General features: G+C 41.9%; 1 protein-coding gene across 1 annotated transcript in view; it reads left to right on the forward strand.

The window, feature by feature from the left end:
* VEPH1 (ventricular zone expressed PH domain-containing 1) overlaps positions 1 to 17,294 on the forward strand; it is a gene marked incomplete at its 3' end in the record, with an annotated part of 39,158 nt that extends 21,864 nt beyond the window's left edge. Inside the window, exons 5-8 of the mRNA XM_010015486.1 lie at positions 1 to 188; positions 9,642 to 9,862; positions 15,811 to 16,020; positions 16,900 to 17,294. Coding sequence (XP_010013788.1) covers positions 1 to 188; positions 9,642 to 9,862; positions 15,811 to 16,020; positions 16,900 to 17,294 — 1,014 coding nt within the window. The remainder of the gene's footprint in view (positions 189 to 9,641; positions 9,863 to 15,810; positions 16,021 to 16,899) is intronic.
* Positions 17,295 to 17,950: the final 656 nt, after the last annotated feature.

The following is a 17,950-nucleotide window of genomic DNA, read 5'->3' on the forward strand; positions in this document are numbered from 1 at the left end:
TTCTATTTGGACACTTGAGGGACCTTAACCATAGTGACATTATTCTGAACATACTTACAGAAATATCCAACTATGAGCCAACAGCCTTAGCCACTTTTCTTCCAATGCTAAAAGAAGTTGGTGAGAGTTGTCCATGTTTGATAGGGCAAACAGCAAAGATCTTTGGAGCTGTTGGACATATTGATGAGGTAAGTTCAAAACCAAAAGAAGTTGGTTGGTTTGGGGATTGGATTGTTTGGGGGTTTTTGTGTGTGGTTTTTTGTTTGGTTGGTTTTTTCTTCCATATCTTGTATTCTCCTATATATCTAAGTATTCCTTTCTTCATGAATAACCTACCAGAACATGTTCCTGGTCACAAGACAATGATAGGTCTAGACTGCAATACTACCGGTATGGCTAGGAAAGCAAGTAGGACAAAAATCCAATGTGGTATTTATTATGACTAAGACTGTCCTCCTGCCTTCTAACCAAGGAACAATCACGTAGAGCTGATTTAGGGTGAAGGGGCTCTGCAGAAACGGGGTTTAGATTAATGGGAAAGAAAGAAACTTTGTAAAGAGCATAATGAGCATGAAAAAAAATTACTACTTAAATTCTCATAACTGTAAAGATAAATATCTAAATTATTATTATTATTATTATTTACTGTGTATCTCTGTGTGTGTATATGTTCTGTTTCTATGAACTTTCTTTTTATGGAATGGCTAAACCTCCCTTTTGATAAAAGCACATGACTGTCACTATTCCAGGGGCTTAGGTAAGCTGGGTTGCAGTGTTATCTACATATGAAATTAAATGCAGAGAAAAGGAAAAAAGTATTTTGCACACCCTTTGTATGATACCATATTTTAGATGCCATCTAGCCTTCAGGAATGTTGTAATTGTGCAGTGAAATATGAGCTTCCTTGCATAGTGTAATCCAGATATTTTGGCTTTGTAGCCACAGTTAATTGGATACTTCAGACAAATGTCTTTATAATGAAAACACTTAGTGGTGATGCTGGGCTTAAGCTTCGTCACAGGAACGTCTTGGTTTGAGATGTGACCCAATGGGAACGTGATGCCTAAAATGGATTTATAGTGACTAACTCCTAAAAAATTACTGGAATTTCATGGCAGTGTAGTGAATTTGCACTGAAGTTCTTGCCTTAGTCATAGCTGTGGGGTCTGGATGCAGGAGCTATGTTCACCCAATCCAGGTGCCATGAGCAGACCCAAACACACTGTGCATGAATAAACCATCAGGCAGCTCTCAGATTCTGGGACCAGAGAGCTCTGGGGCTCTCTGCCCTTCCCATAATGCCGCCTCAGACAAGCAGCCCAAAGATCCCTGCATTCCCAGAAGCAAGGGATGCTACTTGTTGTCGTGGTTTAAGACCAGCTGGTAACTTGGAACCATGCAGAGCCATTCGCTCACTACCCCCCTTCTTCGCCCCCTGCTCCTGGAGGGATGGGGAGGAGAATCAAAAGAATGTAACTCCCACGGGCTGAGATAAGAGCAGTCCAGGAACTAAGGTATAATACAAACCACTGCTGCTACCAATAATAATGATAAGGGAAATAACAAGGGGAGAGGACACAATCGCTCACCACCCACCAACCGATACTCAGCCTGACCCGAGCAGCGAACTGGGCCTTCTGGCTAACTCCCCCCAGTTTATGTACTGGGCATGACGTGCTGTGGTATGGAATACCCCTTTGGCTGGTTTGGGTCAGGTGTCCTGTCTCTGCTTCCTCCTGGCTTCTTGTGCCCCTCCTCACTGGTAGAGCATGAGACTGAAAAGTCCTTGATTGGGGCAAGCATTATTAGCAACAACTAAAAACATCGGTGTTATCAGCACTGTTCTCAGACTGAAGTCAAAAACACAGCACTGCACAAGCAACTAAAAAGGAGAAAAATAACTGTTACAGCTGAACACAGGACACTCATGAAGATCAGATATTTGCCCTGTCCTGCTGGGACTGGGAAATGCCTTAGACCCCAATGAGACCTGTCTTACCCTCCTGCTGTCCCAAACTCTTAAAAACACAGCCTGGAGGAGATTACCACCATGAGTTTGTAAACTGCCTGATTGCTCAAGACATTGGGTGTCCTGAGAACACCAAACTCCTTAGACTTACTTCTGACACATCATGATCTTTAATGACATTTTATTTTCATTCCCAGGTATGAGCTTATGTGTCTTTCACCACTGTTATTAGACATTTTCCTTCCACATCAAATCATGGTTCTCTAAAGGCAAAAATATTGTTCTGCTGAACTCAAAGAGTTTCCGTTAAGTAATTCAAATGTTTATGGCTATGGCAAAACTCAATTATATAGCAGAAAGTGAATGGTATGCAATAAATCTAACCAATTGCTGACATGTGGCACTGGTGCCTGCCATACAGTAACCTGGATAATTCATTTCGGGCAAGAGCTGAATCCTGCAGTTTCCATGTCCTTTCAATGATCCTTGAGGCAAAACTTGCACTAAGTCAAGGCTGTTGCCTTTGCATTTCTGAATCATACTTTTTGGTTGTCCTTCCTTTGACTCTGCTGGAGGCCAGTTTGGAGGGAGGAGGGGAGAAAAGTCACATCATTTTGCTCTGCAGGGGAAAATCCTCCATATATTCATCTTCTGCCTTTAGGATGACAGTCTATTTACTTGCTTAGGTACAGACAGCAATGTCCTCTCATCAATGACAGTGGTCATTGGAGAATCTCCAGAGAGGCTTTTGCCTCCAGAAAGTAGTTTCTTTTGGCTCATAACCAAAGTTAGTCCCTTAAATCTCGGGAGTGGATGTTATTGGAGGGGGTAGGCTCTGTGCCCCTGTACTGCAGCTTGCCAGCAGCTGTCGTGCATTCAGGCAACAGCTCTGCTCAATGATGAAGGATCAGTGATGCAACTTGAAGCATATTTTTGATACACTGGAGGGAAGGGATGCCATCCAGAGGGGTCTGAACACACCTGGGAGATGGGCCAACACAAACCTCATGAAGTTCAACAAAGTGAAGTGCAAGATCCTGCGCCTGGGTCGGGGCAACCACAGGCACAGCTACAGGCTTGCAGAGAAGAGATTCAGAGCAGCCCTATGGAGAAGGACTTGGGGGCGTTGGATGATGAGAAGCTTGACATGAGCCAGCTTCAGTGTGCACTCGCAGCCCAGAAACCAACCTATCCTGGGCTGCATCAAAAGAAGCGTGATCAGAAGGTCGAAGGAGGTGATCCTGCCCCTCTACTCTGGTCTTGTGAGACCTCACTTGGAGTATTGTGTCCAGTTCTGGTGTCCTCAACATAAAACTGACACGGAGCTGCTGGAGCAAGTCCAGAGGAGGGTCATGAGGACAATAAGGGGGCTGGAGCACCTCCCTTATGAAGATACGCTGAGAAAGTTGGGGCTGTTCAGCCTGGAGAATAGAAGCTGTGTGGAGACCTCATAGCAGCCTTCCGGTGTCTGAAGGGGGCCTATGAGGATATTGGGGAAGAACTCTTCATCAGGGACCGTAGTGATAGGACGAGGGGTGATGGGTTTAAACTTAAACAGGAGAGATTTAAGTTAGATCTAAGGAAGAAATTATTTACTGTGAGAGTGGTAAGGCACTGACACAGTTGCGCAAGGAAGTTGTGAATGCTCCATCCCTGGCAGTGTTCAAGACCAGGTTGGACAGGGCTTTGAGCAACCTGGTCTAATGGAAGGTGGCCCTGGCTGCAGGAGGCAGGGAGAAGCTGTGTGGGTCAAGAGCAGAGAGTTGGGGCAGCTCCTCTGCTCTCCTTTTCACTGGCACAGATGGATGTCATGCAAGGCTTATTTTACTTGTTGCAATAAGACAAATCCTTCCTCTGTTGGCACTTAGTTTTGAGCATGTATTGGTTGGGCAATGGGTGTTAGATCGTTGTGGGTGCAGCACAGGAAGGCACTGTACTTGCTATTTCTACTAATCTTGAGCTTTATATTCATTTAAAATTAAATTTATCTTGTAAGAATCAAAACCAGATTTGGTTTGGCTTTGTAAATCTTATTTCTGTTGCAAGGGGCTGGGGAGGAAAAGCCAAAGTCACATTGGAGTCTGTGAGCCAAATAACGCTTGTTGTTCTCTCCTTGTTTACTTACATCACCCAAGCAAAATTTACTTTTATAAGAACTGCAGGTGACCACATTTAATTCTGCATTTAGTACTTAAGAGTCAACATCTAGAAGCTTTACAACTTATAACTAGCTAATCCTCAAATGAGCGCAGCTGGGATCAGAACTTAATGATTTAATTCGGATTCTGTATTTTAATGTGTCGAACCAGCTCTTCCCATTTGAGGGCCTCTGAGGCTCCTTTTCTGCTGTGTTTTGCTACTTCAAAGGGACTCAATTTATTTTGCTTTTATTGTTATTGTTTTGTATCAATACCAAGAATAAGTAAGGAAGCAACTGGACATGCATTTCATATGTTGTTGGAAATTATAGACTACAATAATGTTTACAAAGAAATTATTTGCACAACATTTTCTCCTTACATTTTTTAATTATCGGTTCATGGAGATATACATAGTTACTATTACACACACAGCCTGGGCAAACCTGCACTGAGTGATTAATTTTCAGTCTCTCGTGTAAGTGTCGAGTAACTGGCATTGTCCCATGTCATATGTCTTATTTTCCTAAGAAGCTGCAAGCTGCTGACTTAGCAGCAGACTGCATTCCAGCCTGCTCTGCCGTCACAAGCACTGCATGTCTGTGGAGATGGTACGCTTTTCATTTGTTTGTAGTAGGTTCAGTTTTAGTGACATCCAGGAGACCTTTCACTCAATACTAAAAGCAACATGCAAAGGTTGGTAGAGGTGAACCTTCCAGCATGAGATGAATATCTCATCTCTGTTTTGCTGAATAATTCTGAATTATGGAAGATCTGCCCTGATTGAAATGTCTAATGGTTACCAGTGCTCCAGTGACTTGATTTTGTTTCTGCAACCACCTTTGAACTGTATCAGTCTGTGAGGCTCCTGACATCAGTGCCAGGCTGGCACAGCGCTGTCACCAGACATGGATTACATGCCCTGTGAAACCTCACCACTGGATCTTCTCTGGAGGTTGTCCTCACTCTGTCCTATCTCCTTTGTCCGGGGCAGAGGAGCCAGGATAGCAAAAAGAGGCTCCTAACACTGTGCCTCAAGCTAGAGAGCACATTTTGGTGGGAAAACAAAGGCAAGCTTACCAGGTGAGGAGAGGCCCAAGCACAGTACAGAGGAGCTTTGGGGTAGCCTGAGGAGCAAGGTCATCTCGGGCACTGCCTGCAATCTGCTAGTGCCCCAGCACTCCCCATGAGGAGTCTGGCAGCTGCTTCTGCCAGCACAACTGCTCTTTGCTGGAAGACCTGGCGTCCCCTGCCTTTTCTTGGTGGGGACCAGTGCATCTGTGTTGCTGGTGTTCTCCAAGGGTTTGGACACGCTTCCTGCACTGCGACGCTGCCAGTTCAGTAATTTCCTCTGATATAAATGGTTCAGAAAGAGCCTTAAAATATGCTTGGGTGATGGCTGGGTGTTGCATGCCAGAGCCAAGGCGAGGCATTGTTTTGGGTGCAAAAGTTATGGTAGAGTTGCTGTAGGTGGTGGGGTGGCGGTAAAGTTTCCCATTTTCTCCTTGTGGAATGCTTGTGTTTCATAGGGCTTTTGCCTCTCTGTGATGTGGGATGTGGTCTGCTGTCCCACATCACCCGGGCATTTTCACATAGCAAGTTCTCCCTTCACAGTCATTATAACTGATGATCTTTCTCTCACCTTCTACTTGTGAGTTTTGCCTCTTTACCCTAAGATATTTTATTTTATTTAGTTCAGGAGAACTTGAGTGCTTTGTGGCCTACAGTTTTGGGGTAGGGGGTTATGAGGAGCTATTGGCTGGACATTCATTGTTCCACGATTGCCTGAGGTTGCATCAGACTGTATGTGGTGACCGAAGGATCCTTGTGGATCTTGCGTGTTTAGTAACACAGTGGGACTCCCATAGTCCTCCTTTTACTTGTAAAAGTTTTTTTTGCTTTACTCTGGCGGTTCCCTATGCAGAATTTGCCCCCACTCTCTTGTGAGCCAAGAGAAGACAGGTCTGGATGCTCCTGTGCAGATCAGGCTTCTTGAAAGGAAAAAAAATGCCATTGGATTTCTCTGATGTATGGGGCATCGCCCACTGCAATGCAGACAATCAACCTGTGATGAAATAACCAGAAACACAAATGGCATCATAAAAGCTGGATAGATCTTAAAGGCTCAGTATATAATGACTGCACCCCCAAGAAAGAATTAAAATAGTACTCTGATCTATAAGTGTAACTGCAGCCAGTATTTAGATCAGCTCCAAGCAGAAACATGCAAGCAGAAAAATGATCCCTGCAGACACAAGCAGTGCTGATGGTGTTGTCTCACACCCCACCATGGCAATGCCTTCCTGATAACCTCTCTTGTCACTTCTACCCTTCTTCTTTTTCCTGCCCTGGAGCCATGTTACAGATATGCTGCTAGTTGTTACTTAGGCATGAATCAGCATCCCCTTCCTGGCCAAGCAAAACAAGTGGGAAATGGATCAACAATGGTAGTGTTGGAATTTTATTTATTGATATTTTGGCCCTTTATGGTATAGAATGCAAACATGAGCAGAAAATCCTTTCTCCTCGCTTCTAGAAACAACCTCTTATGCTTTCCCTGAACTGCTCTTTCCACCTTGGCAGTTCAGACAGACCCCTGGAGAGATGAGAGGTTTGGCTGAAAAGACATCCTTTTATTTAAAGGTTGCCCTCTTGTTTACACACGCCACTTCCGTTGATGTTAGTGACAGTCTCATGGGTGAAGTTGAAATCAGACCTTGTCCCTTAACCATAAATCTGTGCAAAGCAAAACACCATCTTGGGGCATAGGTCAACTGAACATTTTAATAGTTGGTTTGGTTTTTTTTTCCAATCACTGTGTGTTTGAACCAACTGGAAATTGGAATTACTTCTGAAAGCCTTGTGATCTCTTTTTGTAGTCTTCTGAGCCTGATTTTAAGATAAAGCAAAATACCTTGCCACACCTCATTGCTTGTGTTTTAGATCTTCACCTGCTGGCAGATGTAATGTCTTAATACGCAAGAGATGCTTACAAAAAATACATGAATACATAAAATAAGCATTGTTAAAATAACAACGGGTTATGCACATCCAAAGAGGCTGCCTGAAAATTTTTGGGTAAAAACTGTGGCAGGGATAATGACTGCTTTCATGTTGAACTGTGTTGCTGCAATTTTGTTTTGTGTAACAGTTACACGTTATATTACTCAGTAGTTTATTGTTCTTTTACTTCACTTCAGGCAAAGCATTTCAGCATGGCTGGAGTCCAGCTGGATCAAAGTGACATGAAAATGGTCAAAACTTCTCTTCCAGTTAGTCTGCTGCACAGTTTGTTTAGGAAACAAAAATGTGTTTTAAATGTTAATTGAGCCTGTGTTTATCTCTTAAAGGGAGGATCATCTTCCAAATAAACTAGTGAATATGTACCAAAAAGTCAACCTCTTAAGCCATTGAGAAAAAATCTCATTCCATCACACCACCCCAGCCCATCTAAGGATGTAGCTGTAGTTTTTCCTCATATGGCTGAAGGGAAGCAATTTGTCTGATATGCTTTTCCCATTTATCTCTGTCATGCCACGGTGTAGCAGATCCTCTTTTGTTTGAAATAAGTTGACTTTTTCTTCAAAAAACCTCTGCCTTATGATGCTCAGGCCATGTTCTGCCAAAGTCCCCCATGTGTTTTATAGCCCAGCTTTATTTAGAATCAAACTTTCAGCAATTTTTTCTCTCCTGTTATGAGGTCCCGGAAGAGAAGAGGTAATAATGCTATTGCCCCGCAGTGTTTGGAGTACATGTATGGCACACGAATTCCTCTCCTTTTTTGCTAATATTCTGGGAAGAAGACAGGTTTTTATTTTTGCTTTTGCTTGCATTTCAGCACAGGTTCTAAAAGCAAAATATCTCCCAATTTCTGTACCAATCGGGTTTTGCTGAGCAGAGACATACCCAGTTACCCCAGTGGAAGATCTGATACGAGCTCCTGACTTAATTGCTGCTTTCCCTGCTGCTTTTCCCACTTAGACATTTTTAGGACTTTGGGACCTGATACACTTATGATTATAACAGAAGAATCCTAATGCATTTCTTCACCTTTGGGATTTCTAATTTAGCTTGTGAATTTGTACACATACATACAGAAACTGTTGGAACTGGAATTGTGTGCTGTTGCCAAGCAGAGACATTAAAGTATCTATGCTAGAAAATACTTGCATATTTAATATTATTGTCTGAAATAGCCCCTTCAGTCCTAATTCATGGGGGATGCAATCTTACTGATAAATTGTCAAGATCACATCCCCCTGAAAAACTGACTAGCAAAACTTTGGCTACAGAGGGCATATCAGACTTCAGTGCATTGGCAGTGATTGATACAGCTTGCCTGACAGCACCTTATCGCATGTGATAAGATCTTAAAACAAAATCTCATTTTAAACTTCTCTTTGTTGCAGTGTTAGTCACAGGTCTAATCTGAGTGTTTCTCTTAAATGAATTGCTATGAAAGGAGAGAAACCCTGTGATTTATGAGGTACTTTAACCTCTCACCGTTAGCACAAAGAGATTCTGATAGTCCCCCTGCTCCTGCCCACTGCACCTAGCTCCTCTGCTGATGCTGTGCCGAGGTGTCCTGCTTGGTCTGTGTAGCATCAGTGACAACAGGCTCCTAGGTGACACTGCTAAATATAGCAAATCAGCAATACCCAAGAAGTCAAGAAAGGAAGTCATGATTGGGAAACGTTTTATGGTCTGAGAAATAGACCTTCATTCCTTGCAAAATATTTGTAACAACTAGTGACATATGCAGAATTCATTGCAATTGTCTAGTGCCCCTTGATTATTTGCAGTTATGGAGTGGAGAGTAACATGGGCAAAGCAAAAATCTGGACATTAGCCCATTAATACAGTGGGGCTGTAATGAAGACACAAAACTGCAGCTGGTAGTGGGTCATGCAGTGCCACAAACTAGCACAGACCTCAGCTGCGGGGTCCATTGAGCTGGCAGGTTCTAACACGTTTGTGTCTCTGCTAATACCTGTGTAAGCTCAATGTGCAACAGGTTGGGTACAGGCACGAGGGAAAAGACCCTGGGGCAGATGACCCTGTGAACCTGGGCAGCATACATGAGTGCTTGGCCTCTTACAAGAGAGTTTGCCTGCCGCAAACAGCAAGGAATAAAGCAAAAAAAGGGCACAAAAACCAGGTATAGGGAGGTAAAGTAGCTTGGCCAGGGCCATCAAATAAGAAAGGAGAGGAAGGTCTGCTGCTGGCTGATTGACCACCCTAAAGCAACTTCGGGTCCTTCAGAAAGGCTCTAGGGTCTCTGACCCTAAATTTGAGGAGGAGACAAGGTGTACTAAAGTTAGGCTGGATTAGGTAATACCAAGAGGAATAAATCTAATGTCAGTAGTACACAAAAATAAACTGTTTGATGCAGTTGTCTTTTTGTTGTTTATCATGGGGTAGCCACTATTCCCCAGTGACGTTTTAATCAGCAGCATGCATACAAATTTCCCCTGCACAAGCAAACAATGAATTAATTTGTTTAAAATTGTTGTTCTTCTCTTGCATTATCTAGAAGCGAGCCAGAATATGCCTGATGTATTTGGTGAACCAGCTGGCCAACATGGAGCACTCATTTCACCATATTCTTTTGCTGGAAATTAAGAGTCTCACCGACACTTTCTCAAGCATCTTGGGCACTCAAAGCAGAGATATCTATCGCATGAGCAACAGTTTCACAGCCATAGCCAAGCTCCTCATCCAACAGCTAGAGAATGATAATATGTCTGGAGCCAGGTAAAGCTAATTTTTGTATGATAAAGCCACAGCCATCTCCATGGCTCTGTGAAGCAATATGTATTTATATTAAATATATTCAAGTTGCAATGAATGAACAATCAGCTGAAAGTAACAAGTATTGCAGTTCCTGTAATTTGCTACATCACCGTTTTCATATTGATCTTAATATCCCTTTTGTATCATTCCAGTATATGCTCACTCAGCCTTTGGATTGTGTTATTTATAGGGTCAGGTAAGTATGCAAAATAGTTTACCAACACCTGATGGGCAACATCTCTACTTGTAGAAGTAACCCGAGACATGCATTTCAAATGCAGGTATAAGGATGATTGACACTAAAGTAGAATTTTGTAATTAAAGGGTGGCAGTAAAAGCTGTGGGTGCACTGCAGACACCAGCTTTGTGCTACCAGGCAGAATGACCTCCAAACATCATACACGAGAAATTGCGTCATTTGGCACTGAAGAATAAAGAAGCTGTTCAAGTTTTAGCACTTAAACGGTAGGAAGAAAGCCATGTCTCAGATAACTAGACTAAGGCAGTCTAAGATTCTTCAGTTAAAAATAAATTGGTGAAGTCAGGCTACACAGTTATCACTGAGTTTATTCTAGAAGATAACCACTGACGCTGATGAGAAGAATGACTGGCATAGCTGCCTCGTGAAGGTTTGCTAAAAAGAGTCTGAAAAAAAACATTCTCAAGTATGTACAAAAACATGTTCTGCTCACTTGGCTTCTTTTAAATGTGTCTCAGCCTCTTTTAAATGTGTATCCTAAGGTTAATGCATTGGGAGTGTTGCTGCATTCATCAGTAAACATGTAAGTGTTATTTAAATATATGGTAGTAGTCACTTTTAATTAGGGAAAGACTTACAATTAGTACTGTGTATACTGAAGTAGGTCAAGAGGGCACTAAGGAATAGTAATTCCTTGAAAAAATTTAACACAGATGTCAAAAAACTCATAACTATGAAGGATAGCCTTGGAGACAGACTTGTAGAGTTGGAGCCAAAACATTGAGGTCATTCAAGAAACAATTAATTGGTATCCTGGAGAGAGTTAAAAATGAAAAAGGAGAGGAGCCCTGATATAGCTCCTCATTTTACAAGGCTGTAAAAATATCCAAACTTCACCTGGTGGCTGTAATCTCAGCTGAAATCAAGCCCTCAGCACTTGTTTATAAAAAGCTTCATTGGAGATAGTGAAAAAAACAAGGTGGAGATAGTAAAGTGAACATGCGATGACATACAAGTTTTCCAAACTTGTCAAGTTCAACTGTGACAGATGTCACTTAGTAAAGGGGACCAGAAGAATGTCATGTATTCTGGGAACCACAGTGAAGCAGGACAGGAATTGAAGCTTCAGTCACAAAGCATAATAATTATTCACAAAGCCCATTGTGGTCCCTTGATCTACTGTAGAAAAATTATTCATTAAAATGTTGTGATATTCCTATTCCTTATTATCTCCTGTGCTTAACATTTATCTCTAGAGCTGATAAAAACAGTGAAAAACAAGAAAAGGTTTTCATTAAAATGTTGTTACTGTGTTTCCCTGTTCCTCTCTAAAATTCCCCTTTGTTAAGGACTGGCTTTACTGAGGAGTAGAAGCTTCTTTATCTGTGTGTGTGGTTACAGACGCAAAATACTGTTTGGCTAGAGAGTCTTGGTGAGGAGAAGGGAGGTAATTTTAATACTTTTCTGTGGATTTTTCAGAAGATATCCTTATTTTTCCTCAGGACAAAAACTCTACTGCTTATACTGATCATGAAAGGAATAGGCTTTGGTTGTTTGCCTGCTTAAGTTGTATTTGCTTCCATGTGGCAAGTTTGAACACAGCCATCCATATAAGTGAATGAAAATGTGCTGCACTCTTTGGAGTGTAAGAGTTACCATGAGGTCCAGAGGCCAGACTCTGGAGGGTAAAAAGTACGGGCAGACCATGAAAATGCACCCATCTTATCCCAGGGCTACAGTGGGGCTACTCAGAGGTTATTCTGATTTAAGGAATGACAGTGTGGCCTTAGGTCTTTCAGTGGAAGGAACCGAAAGCAACATTCCTCCATCCTGTTTTGTTGTTATTGGGTTTTAACATTTCTGTGGATAAATTGCTGCTGTTATGAAACAGGACAGTCCCTGTGATGTAGCTGTGCTTGCCACAAGAAGGGTGTGAGTGTAGCCAGAAGCATTGGGAAGGAAAACCTGTTCCTGATGCTCCTCTGGGTAAGGGGCTGATGTCCCAGGGCATGTCTGCTGCAGCAAGGTCTGCCTTGCACACAGCTGTCTATCCAATGGCAGGGCCTGGACCCTTTCAAACAAACCTTTCTGAAATTATTTCTTATTCTCCATCTGCTGCTCGATTTTTTTTTAATTTTTTATTTTTTATATTGTAATTTTATCCCCCACCAATCATCTGTGACCCTGGATGCTTGCAGCTGCCATCATCCTGTTATCTCAGTATGACTCTGAGAGGTCACAGTGAAACACTGATTTTTCACAATTATACATTTTAGGTATTTGGTTTTATATTTCAGGCCTGCATCAAGCAAAGTACCAGCTATATCAGACAAGAACAAGTATGACAGCAAGTAAGGCTAAAATAAGAGTTATTTGCTAATTTAATCAGAGTTTATGCTGACTTGTACTTGCATAAGCGGGACTGGTCCAGACACTGACATGGAAATACCCTCCTAGCTCCAGAGCTGCTGCAGTTACTGAACTGCAGTGATTTTTAAGAGCAGCAGTCCAGAGCGTTTGTGCTGCGAAAGGAAAACACAATTTTAAAATGTGTGGCTGGATTATAACCATTCCTTCCACAATCATGTGTTTACATAAGAAGAAACTGATTTCTTTAGAGTGATGGCTGGCTTGGAGTTGTTTGACACAGGGAATTTTACATGCAGTTAGTGGAGAATCTAATTAAAATGATGTGATGCTCTGTTGCCCCTTACTGTCACAAAATTGCAAGTTATTCAGTCTCAGAGGTACTTTTTAAGAACATGGAGTTTTAATGGACTGATCCAACCTAGAAGTATAGCACGATCCATTAAAAGAAGGCAAGAAACAAAAGTAAGAGAATTTAATGAAGCTTCCAGGTTCTTGATCTGGGTAAGAACAGAGAATAACAGTCTATACTGGTGCTGGTGATTTGGAGAAACCGTCTTCGAATTTATGTATCACTTTTGACTTGCTGACCTATATAGTTAGGTCTCTTTCTAAAGATAATTTTAAAGCAGTGAAACGGTGAGTAGCATAGTACTATCTTTGCAAGCCAGGTCCTTACGATTTCTTGATAGGTTTGTGTATCCTTTTCCTCTCAAAAACAGCCTGAGCTTTGGTGTAAGCTGATCCTGCTCCAGCAACCTCAGCAATGTACCAAATGTCTCCTGCCAAGATTTCAAACAATAGTTTATTTTACTGTTGCTGGAAGGGGAGGCCAGCAGGAAGACCTGCCAGGCATCCTGTTGGGCACAGGGTGGAGGCTTCATTGAATGTTTCACTTGGGGTATGTGCTTTTGGCTTTCTGGGATTTGAATCATGTAAAGCAGGTACATGTGAGAGGCATGTCCAGAGCTGAGCACTCTGACTTCCTCATGTAGTGCTTGCAGCTGCCCTGAAACCCCAGGCAACAACCAGGTCGAAACCAAGATGGTGGCTTGAGGCGCACCAGGCAGCGATGAGCCCTGTGTGCACTAACTTACTGCTGCTTTGAATATGACAAATAAGATTCATTGATGTGTTTCTTTAGCAGAAGCATTTTCTTGTATTTCCTTCATAAAGCCATGAGAGCAGGAGAATGATGGATAAAAAGATGCTGTTGTAAAAGGACATTTTTATTTCCGAACATCATCAAGGCTTGCTGGTTTGGGTCTGCCATTTGTGAACCACATCAGTCCATCAGTCCCCTCTCTGTGGCCAGAGGGCTTTATATGTTTTTACATATGTAACAGGACATTTTTCTTAGCACTTAGTTTCGACAATGGAGCAGTGTTAGAAGTGATCTTGGAGGGACATCTTTCTAACAAATTAAATCTTGTCCCACGTCTCCAGAAAGATTTGTTAGTAAAGGTCATACCATGGTTCTTAATTACAGAAGAATATTTTTATTTCAGTGTTCTGCACTGCTAATATCTTATGAGATCTTGCCTAAATTAAAAACAAGACAAAACTTACGACCTCCTCTGAGAAATATTCTGAACTGCCTTTATTAAAACAAATGAAAAAGTGCATTTTGTGATGCAGGATTTGTGGGATTGTTTTGGGTTTTTTGGGTTTTTTAACATGTTTTTTTGTCTCCACAATTGGTAATTTGCAGTATTTGGGAGTTTTTAATAGGCTTCCTGACTGTGAGCATGACACGTTGAAATTCTGTTGCTTTGAAAGGCTGAGTTAAAACTCTTATTTGTGGCTTTCCGTATCCATATTTTACGGAATAACTATTCAGATGTTTCCTCATCAGGGAAAAGACCAACCACCAAACAAACAAACAAGCAAACAAACAAACACAAAGAAATGGTCAGAAGTAAAATGTGCTTGTTTTAGAGCTGTTGGTAGAGTTTAAAAAGTAAATACTGTCAAATACCCCTTAATTCCCTAAGATTTCTGATTGTCTTCGTACTGTCTGCATGATTTTTTGGACCAGTTACTCCATAGTTGCGGGAGTAAGATAGGAACATAGAAATGCCCAACAGAAGGCATCTCCCTGAAGAAGAGGGGAAGGCAAAACAGTGGTTTTGCTACGTGTGCTGTTGGTCCCCCAGGAAATTCAGTCCTGGTGTTGCATAAAGGCCAAGCAGCATCTTCAAGGAAGAATACAGCTACCCAAGGGTTAGGTTTCTGGCAAAAGGCTCAATATTTGGAGGAGCTGAGTCTCGCTGTGAGCTGTGTAGGATCTTACCAGCAAACTCCATTTTCAGAAGCCCAGTTTTGGGGAATGGGGCAATCAGACTGAAAACCTTAACCTAGGAAACCTGGATTTGGGCACAGAAAACACTGCACTTGAGGCAGGGTGTAACACTGGTGTGCCTGCCCTTGCCCTGATATGGGGTGGTGGGTCTGCCACCCTGCGACCCTTCTGCAGAGAGTTTTTGCTGTGCCCTACAGCTCTGGCTAGTAGTGATTACTGCCCCTGTGTCACCATGGCTGGGCGTCCAGCAAAGACAGCATTTTTCACTGGACAAAAGGTATTTTATTGGCTAGAAAGCAAATTTTTACCAGCACTATATGACAGCAGATTTCTTTTTGTTCCTTAAGATTAACAGTTTCCCTTAAACTTATTTTAAAGTTATCTTCAAATTTTGTATTAAAATCTTATGTATTCTAAAACTAACATAAGAACTTCAAAATAAAACAGCTTGTCTCACAGTCCTACCAAGTTAATTTTAACTCTTTGTTTTCTCTTTCTCTTTTGCTGAACTTCAGTCACATTGCTTAGAACTTTTCTTGAGCCTGTTTCTGTACGTGTGCTGAGTTTTAGGAGATGTTTTTCTTACTCAGAATACAATAATTCATTAGGAACTGCATGTACTTTTGTCAGACTTTTAAAACCACAGAGTTTCTATAAACTCTGCAATTAGCTTGACTTCTGGTTTATGAAAATAATGTCATAAGTTGCTGTTTAGCAAGCTAGAGAGAATGGTTTAAATTCAGTTGAAAAACTTTTTGCTATGGGACCACTGGGGAAAGAATTGGGTTTTGCTTATGCAGATACAGCACATGCAGTTTCTAATCTGGTGTTGTCAGAGATGTTCAATGTTTCTGATCCATCTGACAGAGACATTGATTTAGAAGATGTTTTTGAAAATGATTAATCAACCTCTAGGAGAATCTCTGCTGAAACATAATTATTTTAGCAGAAACATAATAGAGGTCACAGGCAGAAATGCAGCATCAGCATCACTATGAACACAGTGTGCCACAGTTAAATCCCTGCTTTCTACTTCCTTAGAGTGGAAAATGATACTGAAATGGAATCTCCTGTAGCACTGGATGATTTAAAATCTGTTATGAATGGAAATGAAGAGGATGAAAAGCTTCAAGTTAAAATACAGGCTTTTGAGGAGAAAATAAGTGTCGACAATGGTACTCCTGGCTCAGTGCGGAGACACAGTTTAGACCAGGTTTCTAAAGAAGAAAGGAAGGATATGAGATTTAACAGGTATGGCTCTGTAAAACATGTGAGTGCTTTTCATGAATATAAGTTTTGTAATAAAACTATGCAAACGTTGAGAATTTGGCCCACTTGATGCCTTTGGGCATCATAATTCTAATTTTAATTAAGTCTCATACCCATGAATTCAAAGGCTGGATAAAACTTTTCTAAATTATTTATTTAATCTCTTTTGTGCCCTACACCAGCACAAGGGATAGGAAAATATTTACATACAGATATTACTAGAAAGGAAGATACAGAGACTTTTCTGGGGTATTATTGCTAACAATAGGTACCAAATGTTTGAATGAAATTTTGCCTGTGTGCTGTGAGATGAATATGACTATCCTGGGATCCTAGGTGAGATAGGGGCTCAGACAGCAACATGCACCCGCAGTGTCTTTAAGTTGCCTGTGCACTGCAGCTTTGCAGCAGAGCTTTTCTGGCTCCAGTATTTGCCTTTTCAGTCACTTCACTCCTATCCTTCTTACTCTTACAGAGGCTTAACTTCATCCTCAGCATATAGGTATGGGGCAATGAAGAACTGGAGGCTGAATCTTGATTCAGTTAAATGGCACTGGATGGCATATGTTCCAGTCCTGGGATTATAAGTTTCTTGCACATACGCTGATTAGCTCCCTCCATGGCATGCAGATGTTGTGATATATGGATATTATTTAGTTTCATTTGCTTATTAAAGCTGTGGCTTGCGTTTTGCTTTTGAAATCCTATCTACCAAAAGGTACTTGCCTCTGGCTAAGTGAGCCCCACACTCAACTCTCTGAACCAGCTGCACAGAGGTAACTCAGAAGAGCATGTGTTTGGGTGATTTTTGTGTCTGACCTCTACTCCAAAACATTTGTCCTTTCCTTTATCACCTTCCAGGTCCAAAAGCCTTGCTTTGCATGCAGTCCGCATGAAGGGGATAAACTCAGAGGGTGGACAGGATGAGAACAATGGGGAGATAGCTGCTGGTATTTCCTTCTCCGAGATCTACATTAGCCAAGAAAATGACAAATTGCCTTTCAGTGTTGATACTGAAGCAATGGAACTGGGAAATTCTTTAGTTTCACACCAAAGTATCGATTACGTGGAATCAGCAAATTTGACAGAATCTACTAAAGAAAAGGCCCTTGAAGGAAACACAGAGGCAGTCATGAGCCCCAAGGAATACCAGGATAAGCTCTACTTGCACTTGAAGGAAAACCTGGGTAAACTGAAAGCATATGTCACAGAGATGGGGAGAAAAATTCCTATCCCTGATCAGTGCGTTATTGAAGGTGAGTGGTCCAAGCCTTTCTGATTATGAGAACTTTAACACTATGCTGAAAGTCCTCTCAAGGTTCAAGCAAACGGGTAGCAAAGATCCTCTAGCACAGAGCTCATGGATGGGGAAGAACAATAATTTTATAAAACAATGTCATTCCCAACCAGCAGTGTTTTAAAATCTTCCAGGACCGTTGTTCTTTTCCTTAGGGGATATAGAATCACAGAATAGTTAGGGTTGGAAAGGACCTTAAGATCACCTACTTCCAATCCCCCTGCCATGAGCAGGGACACCACACACTAAACCATGTCACCCAAGGCTCTGTCCAACCTGGCCTTGAACACTGCCAGGGTTGGAGCATTCACCACTTCTTTGGGCAACCCATTCCAGTGCCTCACCACCCTCACTGCAAAGAGCTTCTTCCTTATATCTAATCTGAACATCCCCTGTTTAAGTTTGAACTCATTAACCCTTGTCCTACCACTACAGTTCCTAATGAAGAGTCCCTCCCCAACATCCTTATAGGCCCCCTTCAGACACTGGAAGGCTGCTATGAGGTCTCCACACAGCTTTCTCTTCTCCAGGCTGAACAGCCCCAACTTTCTCAGCCTATCTTCATAAGGGAGGTGCTCTGGCCGCCTTATCATCCTCGTGACCCTCCTCTGGACT

This window comes from Nestor notabilis, unplaced genomic scaffold (assembly GCF_000696875.1).
Source record: "Nestor notabilis isolate BGI_N333 unplaced genomic scaffold, ASM69687v1 scaffold8025, whole genome shotgun sequence".
Classification (NCBI taxonomy): Eukaryota; Metazoa; Chordata; class Aves; order Psittaciformes; family Psittacidae; genus Nestor; species Nestor notabilis.